Source organism: Herpailurus yagouaroundi, unplaced genomic scaffold (assembly GCF_014898765.1).
Source record: "Herpailurus yagouaroundi ecotype Mexico unplaced genomic scaffold, PumYag 185, whole genome shotgun sequence".
NCBI lineage: Eukaryota > Metazoa > Chordata > Mammalia > Carnivora > Felidae > Herpailurus > Herpailurus yagouaroundi.
Genome location: NW_024412416.1, coordinates 657,904 through 667,999, shown reverse-complemented (window position 1 = coordinate 667,999; position 10,096 = coordinate 657,904). Strand labels below are relative to the sequence as shown.

General features: G+C 61.7%; 1 protein-coding gene across 1 annotated transcript in view; it reads left to right on the top strand.

Moving 5' to 3' along the window:
- The first annotated feature begins 4,999 nt into the window (after positions 1–4,999).
- Positions 5,000–10,096, top strand: part of ADAMTS7 (ADAM metallopeptidase with thrombospondin type 1 motif 7) — a 42,166-nt gene continuing 37,069 nt past the window's right edge. The window contains exons 1-4 of the mRNA XM_040493392.1: positions 5,000–5,087; positions 6,865–7,220; positions 8,768–8,933; positions 9,862–10,073. Coding sequence (XP_040349326.1) covers positions 5,000–5,087; positions 6,865–7,220; positions 8,768–8,933; positions 9,862–10,073 — 822 coding nt within the window. The remainder of the gene's footprint in view (positions 5,088–6,864; positions 7,221–8,767; positions 8,934–9,861; positions 10,074–10,096) is intronic.

Sequence of the window (10,096 nt, the reverse complement as noted above, 5' to 3'; positions counted from 1 at the left end):
GGAGGAAACCCCTCTGCCCTCGGGCGCACGGCGCGGGCCCCCCCCACCCCCGTCTGGTCCGCGCGCGGAGGGCCCGGCGTGGAGCCTCGTCGGCGCCTGGTCCGCGGAGCACCCCGCCGACACGCAGCGGGCCGGGGCGCGGGGTCGGTGGCGCGGGGTCCCAGCTCGCGCGCCCCCAGCACTTCCTGCCTCCCCTCCCCCGAGTGTGCAGGCGCCCGGGCGCAGCGGAGGGGAGCTTCTCTCCCGGCCCTGGGCTCGGCTCTCCCTGCCCCGCCCGGCTTGCCTCCGACGAGCCTCTGGCCAGAGTCCAGGTCCTTGCTCGGCCGCGGAGCTCCAGGCGTCCGAGGCAGCCGGCCTGGAAGTTTCGGAGCCGAGGGTCTAGGGGGACCCCTGGCCGTGTGCCCAGGGAGCGCTGATGGGGGCCGGTCGGATAGCCGGGAGAGAGCCATGCGGGCCAAGCGGTCGGGAGGGCTTTGTAGGGGAGGAGAGGCCAGAGCCCGGAGGGACTGGGGATGGATGAACTTCGGGTCGGGGGTGGGCGGGGGGCGTCCCCGCGGCGGGGCGTGGGCTGCATGGGGCCTGCGTGCTGGGGATGCCGCAGCCTTGGAAAAGCGTCCGGGGCCGGAGTGTAGGAGGAGGCACTTTAATCAGATCTTAGAAGTTTTGGGGAGCCGTTGAGGGGAGTAGCTCATGAAAGCAAGGTTTCAGGGAGGTTCCCTCTAGCAGTGCGTGTGGAGTGTAGAGGGAGCAAATATTTAATGAGGTTCTTAATTCTCATCAGTCCTACAAGAGTGCTGCAAGGCAGGTGACAACACGGGACAGGCTCAGAGAGGAGGGTGGTTTGCCAGTCTGGCCCTTTAGCTACTGCGTGAGTCCTTTACCCCCCTGCTCAGAGCGGGGACCCATGGGGACTGACCAGGTGATGGGGATGAGGCAACACGGACCCCCTTGGCCCAGGGAACTTGGGTCCAGGACCCTGGCAGCTGTGAGAGGAGTGGGGAGTCGGAACGTTCTCCACTTGCACTGGAAGCCAGACCCATGGATGAACTTGGCCAGCCTCCTGCCCCTCCCGGGCTGTAGTTAAGTGGGGACAGTGGTGTCTGCCTCCCCTGGTTCTTGGCAGGACTGAGATGCTGAATGTCAGTTGCTTAGCACAGGGCAGAGTGACTGACTACCGTGTGGTGGCCATTTTCGCTAATGCCACAGAGACCCAGGAAGACCGGGGAGACCTTGGTGGGTCCTGTGCTTTGGACCTGCCGTTTGGCAGTGGACGCAGGGCAGGTAGCTTCTCCCACCCAATGTGCCCCCCACCCCTGGGTGGAATGTCTATTGTGGTGTCCCCGCGGGTACATGACAGGGGGCCTCCCCGTTCTGCCCCCACTTGGGGTGCCTGAGCCCTGGGCTGCCGAGCTGAGCCGTCTCACTGTCGTTGGAGCTGCCCAGAGGTCCTAGACTCTCCCCACTGCACATGACCTTCTTTGAGACCAGAGGGCATATCCTGGACACACTTCTAGGAAGCTGTACCCTGATTGTTTGTCCTGTGACAAATCAAGGGATTTGTTGGGGTTGGTGGGACTGGGGCCTGGTAATGTCCCCACCAGCACGCTGAATTGCACACGTGGCCTGTGTGTGCGTGTACGTGTGTGCGTGCCAGGCACATGCAGGCCGACCTGAGGAGGACGGCATCTGTCTCCCCCACATCCACACGCACACCACACACCTTGGTTATTTGTTATCTTTGGCATGAGCTTCGGGTCAGGTCGTTTGAAGGGCTGGACCGTCACTCTGGTTCCTGAGAGAGAGGTGACAGTAAACACCACGTTGGCATTTCTCTGGTAGAAACTGCAAAGTGACAGTTCTGTCACCTAGGGATGGTATTCAAAGTATGTAACACCCTGAATAGAGCTCCTGACCTGGCAGGAGGGACTTGGCCGTGAACCACTGGCCGTCCGTCTTCCTGCACAGTGCCCACACCCATCCCCTTGCCCAGTGCCCGTGCACCCGCATGCCTTCTAAGACTGGACCCCGCAATTTCCCGTTGCCGGCACTGGGTTCTGCTCGCTTCAGCCACCAGGTCTCTGCCAGGGGTCGGCTTTAGGAGACCATGAAAGAGTTATTTGTTTTATAACACACTTTGCCCCCTTTATGACATATTTTAATGGCAAAACAATAAAGTCAATTACAAAAATAATTATGCAGAACAAAAGAAGAAGATAAAAATTATGGCAAAGTGATAGCTTCCTAGAAATATTTTTCTTTTTGCTTTTTTTTTTTTTAAAGTTTATTTTGAGAGAGAGACAGAGAGAGAGAGAGTGCGAGCTTGAGCGTGAGCAGGGGAGGGGCAGAGAGGGAGAGACTCCCGAGCAGTGACCACACTACTGGTGCTGAGAACATGGCACTCGAACTCAAGAACCATGAGATCATGATCTGAGCTGAAACCAAGAGTCCGACGCTCAATCCACTGAGCCACCCGGGAGCCCCTATTTTTCTTTTTTGATTAAAGAGTATTTTCTTGGGGCGCCTGGGTGGCCCAGTCGGTTGAGCGTCCGACTTCGGCTCAGGTCATGATCTCACGGTCGGTGAGTTCCAGCCCCACGTCGGGCTCTGTGCTGACAGCTGGGAGCCTGGAACTGCTTCGGATTCTGTGTCTCCCTCTCTCTCTGCGGAGTGTGCTTCAGAGTGTCTCTTGCTAATTTTCAGTTACAACTTAGCTCTGTTTTCTGTGTGTGCCACGTCCCATTCTTGGCACCTGCGTGTGAGCCCAGGGGACTCTCCCACAGGCAGAGAGAGCAGGTGTGACGATTATCATACCCATTTCGCAGATGGAGAAACAGACCTGATGCTGGAGTGTCTCCCCCGTGGGCTAACAGCCGCGGGTGGCGTCTCGGTCTGGCACACGCTGACCCTCGAGCCGGTTACCTGCGTGCCTCTCTGCTTGGTCCCCGTCGCAGTTTCGAACTTAACAGACTGCTTCTGTATAACTCACCTTGAATTTCTGTCCTGCGGTGTTTGCCCACGGTCTAGAGCAGGGATTCTTTACAGGACTGCACATCCCAGGGCACACGGATCCTCGCTCCCCAGGGACATTTGTTTGGAGTCCTTGGGGCCATTTCTCCGCACTGCTTCAGACTCCCCCATCACATGCGAGCTCCGGACGTCTGCGGGTGTGCACGTCTGCGGGTGTGCGGTGTGGCTGCGGTTCCGTGGGGCAGTGAGTGCGTCAGGCCGGCACCGTGCACCCGCACCTCCAGCCGGTCGTTCGTGGCCTTGGCCGTGACCGTCCGAGCCCGGGAGCCGCTTCAGAACTTGGGATGTAGCTGTCTCGTTGCCCACCTCTTTGTCCCGCGCCCCTCCCTCCGTTCCCGACCTGGGTTCTCTGCGCCGGTGAGCAGGGCCAGGCCAGCCTCAGCACGATGGCGACTGCCCCGGTCACACAGCCACCGAGCGGCCGGCTTGCGGCCTGAACCTTTCTGTGCTCCAAGCCACGTTCTTGGCCGTGCACGATTTTTTCACTCCATTGTCCCATTGTACAAAACGCGTGCGTGGCCGAGCTTCCCGTCTTGTGTTGCCCACACCCGTGGCACCTTGTACTCTCGGGGTCCGTCACACGGCGCCCACTACCGCGACCCTCCGTGGGTCCACCTCACATGTTGCCCTCTCCAGTGAGACTTTTCCTCCTCCATCCGCCCATGAGGCGTCCCTTCCCCTGCCTGGGGCCCATCTCAGCACGGGGCCAGGGGTGAGGATGAGTGCCCTCTGCCGGGTCTCTGTTTTGAGGGGGAGGACGGCGTCCTCTGCATTTTCCTGGACTTTGGAGCACCCGCCGCTCCCTCGCCACGAGCAGTCAGTGGCGCCACCCCAAACGCCACGCGCTAGGGCAAGTGAGCAAACACGGTGGGCGGGCTCTCTCTTGTTTTCCCGTTGTTGTTAGAAATTCAGTTCTCTGGTCATTGAGAGGCAGCATAACCGTGAGGCCAGAGGACCCTACCTTTACAGTTGGGGACACAGCAGGGGGCCGTGGGGCAGGCCGCTGGGGGGGGGTATGGGCCCTCTCCCAGGGGGGCTCCCTGCTCGACTCCAGCCACTTCTGCCACGTGGGATTTAGGCCTGATGGGGATAGATGGCCAGGCTTTTCCAGGAAAGCTGAAAACTGAGACTTTGTGCACTATCGCATAACTTTTAAACATAGGCAACTGATTAAATATTTCCAATATTTGCGGAAGCCAAAATGAACGACCAAGATCAATAAACCGACAGAAAACAAGTCTGCAGGCGGTGGTTGGGAAGCTCTAGTCCCAAAGGCCCTCGTTGGACGTCAGAGAAGGAGTCTCCCTCCTCAAAGTGCCGACCCCTGGCTTCCGAAGGTCAGCCTCCGAGATGAGTACGTCAGAGTCCCTGGAAGGCTCGGGAAAATGCGGAAAACGCAGAGTGAGGGGCCCAGAGCTCTGGGGCTATGGAATCGGTCTCTGGGCCGTCCCAGCCTCTGCACTCTTCAGTCTTTCCCAGCTCTCCAGGTGTGGCCGCTGTTAGACCAAGTGCACTCCCGGTGCAGGGTCGTCCAACTTCCCTGACGATGGCAGTCCCCCGAGGCTCTGGGGGAAAACCCAGCTTCCTAGTCCCATTTCCTGGAGATGCTGATTCAGTGCGTCTGGGACGGGACCTGGGAATTCGTGTCTAACAAATTCTTACCCGAGAAGTCTGGAAAATCCTCGCACGAGTGTCCTCCAGAGACTCGGGGAGGGAAGATTTGCCCGGAACCACACAGGGTCACCCGGCGCGTCCGCCTCTCGCCTGAGCACGTGCTCTTGGGCTGCAGCCTGAGGGCCGGCCGCCCGGCGGTTGTGGGCAGTGGGGCATGTCCTCCGCAGGGCACTCTGCACGTGGTCTGGCAGGACCCGGGCGAGAGGGCTTCTGCAGCCTGGCTGGGATGCGGCTCTTGGCTGGGTTCCCCGGCAGCCACAGAGGGAGCCTTGGTGGGACATCTGCAGGGTGTCCGGGCATGCCTGTGGCCCTAGGGGTTATTGTCCTGGGGAGCCGGACATACGCCCGGTTGGTCAGAGCAGGACGCAGGGCTGAGACACACTCTGGTGGGCCACTTTCCTGACTGTTCCTCCGAGCCTGGAAACTGCAGAGAGCCAAAAGAGGACAAGAGCCTCAGCCCCAGGGTCCCTGCCCCCCACCCACCGTGGCGCCACTCTGCTGTGTCCCTGTGTCCACACGAGATTTCTTTTGCAGATTAGGTCTGGTAGCTAAAGAAGTTTGAACAACTTGATGTAGCACAACTCCTTCATGTCAGTGATGAGGAAAGAGGCCCAGGAGGGGACAGACCACTGAGAAGGTAGAAGAGTGTTCCTCAAGAGACAAGCCATCTGGGAGACCTGGAGCCCAGTCCCGGCTCGATGACTCTGGCTGTGTGGCTTCAGGCCGGTTGTGCGCTTCTCTGAACCTCCCTTTGCTTTCTTCAGAAGCAGTCTGGAGACTTTACTGCAGGTGCCCTCCTGGAATCTGCGGCCCCAGGGACATGGGCAAAATGGAAAGGATCCGTGAACTTGGACGGGAAGATACTATGTCTTCAAGCTTTTTACCTCCGTTTGCATTTCCTTCAATTATGCATATTAGCACCAAAGTACAATGGCATTAGCACCTGTGATTTTGTTACCGAGGCAAACAACCAAAACACTTTTCTGTCTCATTACAGTTGCAGGTATCTTGAGATAAGGTTGATACTCGTCACTTCAAAATCACCATAAAAGTTGCCCGTAGAGCTTGTTTAATGCGTTCACAAAGGAGCACGTAATTCTATATCCCACCTCTAAAATTATTCTGATAACTGTGTTTCAATATGATCGGTTTCCTTGGCACTCATTTGCACCTTATGCATTTGAAAACATTATTCTGAGAAGGGGTCTGTGGCAAAAAAGGCTAGGAATCTGGTGTTAGTGGGAAATCAGAGAGGACAGATGTCTTCCAGGTCTGGAACCTTCTCTTCAAATGAACCAGAGCTGCTCTGCTCAAATGGGGGCCACTCATCTGCGTGGTCTTCCTCCATCTCTCCTTCACAGGAGGCCTGGAGGGACGTGCAGAACCCTCCGGCACCTGAGGGCACATGTTAAAGTCCACCAGGCTATACGATCCCCGCAAATCGTAGTTGCTGGCAGGCGCGGTCATCGGGCCAGGCACTGCTGTGTGGAGTGGTTCAAGTGGTTCAGATCACTAACCCTCCCAACAGCCCTAAGGGTGCAAATGGTTTTTACTCCCATCTACAGATTGACTCACTCACTGAGAAACTTAGTCTTAACTGCTCAGAGTCCTAGGACACTCTGGGCCCGTGAAGTCTTCAACAAAGACTGGAGAGCTTCTTGCCCTCCTGGAGTTTGCATTGGGAGAAAATAGAAAAAAAATTGAAACAAGGCATATGGCATTCCCTGAGTGCTGTGGGGAAAAGGGGGGGGGGGGAAGCAGGGGCAGATGGGGGGCAGGGAGTTGCCTTTTTAAAACAAAGTGGTCAGGGGAGGCGGCAGTGAGACCTTTGAGCGGGGGCTCGATCTTGCTGCACAACCTGCACGACAGGCAGCGGGCAGGGCAGCGTGTTCCACCCGGAGGGGGCGGCAGTGCAGCATGGGGGCGGGGGTGGGGCGGGAACCGCAGGGAGGCAGGTGTAGCCGAGGTGAGACTGAGAATAACCTTGCCCGGGGCCACACTGGCCAGAGCTCTGCCTTTTTCGGAGGCGGGCCTCCTCTGGCCGCTGCGCCGCACGCAGACGAGGGGAGGGGGCCCGCGGGAGGTCGTCGCGGTGACCCGGGTGGAGGAGGGGGCCGGGCAGGTGCCCCGCAGCCCCGACCGCAGCCGGTTTTCTCCCCGCAGGGAGCGGCGCCGACGGCCGCGCGGCGCTGGACGTGGTGCACCCGGTGCGCGTGGACGCGGGCGGCGCCTTCCTGTCGTACGAGCTGTGGCCGCGCGCGCTGCGCAAGCGGGACGTGTCCGCGCGCCGCGCCGCGCCCGCCTTCTACGAGCTGCAGTACCGCGGGCGCGAGTTGCGCTTCAACCTGACGGCCAACGCGCACCTGCTGGCGCCCGGCTTCGTGAGCGAGACGCGGCGGCGCGGCGGCCTGGGGCGCACGCACATCCGCGCCCGCGCGCCCGCCTGCCACCTGCTCGGCGAGGTGCAGGACCCCGAGCTGGAGGGCGGCCTGGCGGCCATCAGCGCTTGCGACGGGCTGGTGAGTGAGCGCGGGAGTCCCCGCCGGTCCTCCGGGATGGCGGGGCTCAATCCTGAACGGAGCCAGAGCGCCCGCAGGCCTTGTTAGGACAGAGCCTCGGAGGGTGGGGGTGAGTGTCCGAAGCCTCCGTTTCTGCCCGTGCAGAGAGCGGACTTGGAGAATCCCTGTGCAGGCCAGGTAGCTCCTCGAACCGCGCGGTTCTCGCTCCTTGGCGGCGTCAGTTAGGACTGCTCCCCCACAGCCGCTTGGGCTGTGCTTCTCCAGGACAGGCAGCCTCACCTTCACCCCCAGGGGGAGCAGGCCTTTGGGTGGACGTGGTCGCCTCCCTCTGCTGGGGTGCACGGGGACCCCCAATGCTCTGGGCTAGGTGACCGGCTCTGCCCTCCCCCTCCCCGCGGGGATGCGTGGACCTCCCCCCCCTCCCCCACCCCAGGGTCCTCAGCTGAGGTCGCTCAGGAGGAGCCACGGGCAGTAGCAGGACCGGCCTAATGAGAGCCCACGCCCCAGCTGCCACACATCAGGCCCTAGGCGCCTGCCCTTTCTCGCTAATCTCCTTGGATCCGCAGCAGCTGTTCATATGGGTGTCATTCCCATTAACAGATGAGGAAGCAGGCGGGGAGACGGACTGGCCCAGGGCCACCCAGTTAGCCGGTGCTGCGGTCCGCATTCACACCCGGGTCTGCAGCCCCTCTGGGGGGGGGGGCACTCTCTGGCACGCGGGGCTCACCTCGACCCTGCACAGCCCCGGGGGCACACTTGGTGCCGTGGAGGGAGCTGCGGGGTGAGGGAGTGGGGGGGGGGGGGGGAAAAATCCTCTTCCCTGCCGGAGCTCTGAGCTTCCTCAGGAGGTGGCCGGCTGCCCAAAGACACTTCCCCAAATCCCTCCCTCTTGGGGCCTCTCTGAATGTGGCGGATGTGCCCAAGACACGCCCGCCGGGCTTCCCTTCTCCGGAGGTCCTGGGACCAGGGAGTAGGATGTCCTGGTGACTGAGCATCTCCGTGGCTGGGGTGTGGGGAGAGCTGCGCTTGGAGTGATTCATCACCTCCGGGAGAGTGGGCTGCAGGCCAGCTTTGAGACGACACAATGGCTGGCATGCAGGGGAGATGGATAGTGGCCTGGGCGTACCGGGCGGCCCGACTCAAGACGGCCGTTTGGGAAATGGCCTGGGTGCTGGCCCCGGGGCCGCCCGACTCAAGACCGCCGTCTGGGACCGCGCGGAAGATGCCATCTCAGATCTAGGGTGCTCCCGTCTCCTGCTCCCAACAGGGCAGGGAAGGGGGAGGGGGGCGAGGTGGGCGTGTGCGGCATGTTCGGAGGCTGGTGGCTCCGGGGCTCAGCCCCCAGGCCCTTGGCTGTGTGAAACGGCCGGGAAGGACGTGCCAGGTGGAGGGTCCGGAGTGAACAAAGGCCCAGAGCGGGAGACGCACGCGCGCTCGGGGTCAGCCGGGTGCTGGGAGCAGCGTGGGCTGGGCGGACAGCACGGGCCTCGGGGACGGTGGGGACGGGAGTGCTCATCCGCTCCGTGTGAGCCTGCACCTCTTCCCAGACAGGTGTGTTCCGCCTCTCCAACGAGGACTACTTCATCGAGCCCCTGGAGGGTGTGCCTGCCCGTCCTGGCCACGCCCAGCCCCACGTGGTCTATAAGCGCCAAGCCCCAGAGAGGGGGGCGGAGCTGGGGGGCTCCAGAGCTCCCGGCACCTGCGGGGTACCAGGTATGGTCCTCTCCTGCCCGGGGAAGGGGATGGGCCTGGAGGCACCGAGCTTCTTTCCAGAAGCCTCTCTCCACATCTCCATGCACACCTCCCCTCGGACCAAAGGGACTCAGACAGATAGACACATCACCACAGCCCGTGTCTTCCAAGTGTGCCTCCGGCCTGAGGCCTCTGCCTGCCAGGCCTGCCCCAGCTGATGCCCTGGGCTGACCCCTCTCACCACCTCCTCACCCACTGCCTGGCCAGGCCCACCAGGGCAGCTAGCCAGGAACCTCCTGCCCTTCCCGACACTGGTCCCCGCCCAGAATAACTCCTCTCTGTCCCTGGGGACCTAGCTCCAGCCTTTCTTCTTCAGAGCGGCCACGGTGCTGGCCAGTCCAGGTAGGGAGCCGCCTACCGTGGGCTGCTGGGTTGGGGGACTGCTTGGCCGGCATGCCAGCCTCGGAAGGTGCCCCCGCTCAGGGACTCCACTGGTTGGAACAGATATCCGGTCATGCTTCTGGGCCTTGGTTTTCCTGCTTCGTAGATGTGCTGTCTCTTCTGATCCGGGTCAGCCTGGGACAGTGCAGTGGGTCTCCCAGGCAGCGGGCTGGGCCCTGGGGACCGCGTGTGCTGGGATGCACCAGCCCCCCGGGGCTAGGGGCCCAGGAGCTGCCTCGCTGTGTGTTCCTGTCCCCCGTTTCATTGCCCCCCTCCTCCGAGGTCAGCTTCTGTGGCTGTTTGGCTGATTCCTGTTTGTAGGTGGGGATGCTCAGGGTCAGAGAGGGGAAGTGACCGGGTCAGGGTCACACGGCACAGGTCCCGGGCGGAGCCACAGGGGGGAGTCCAGGCTGCTGCCTGTGATCCCAGCGCAGAGGAGAGGCCCTGGAGAGGCACGGCCTGGGCCAGCCTGCTGGCAGCTAACCCCCACCCGGCCTGGGGCCCACAGCGTCCATGGAGCCGGAGGCCCGGCGAGAGCGTTGGGAGCAGCGGCAGCAGTGGCGTCGGCAGCGCCCGAGGCGTCTGCATCAGCGCTCGGTCAGCAGGGAGAAGTGGGTGGAGACCCTGGTGGTCGCCGACACCAAGATGGTGGAGTACCACGGGCAGCCGCAGGTCGAGAGCTACGTGCTGACCATCATGAACATGGTGAGGCTGCGGAGGGTGGCGGGGTTGTGGGGCCCGGG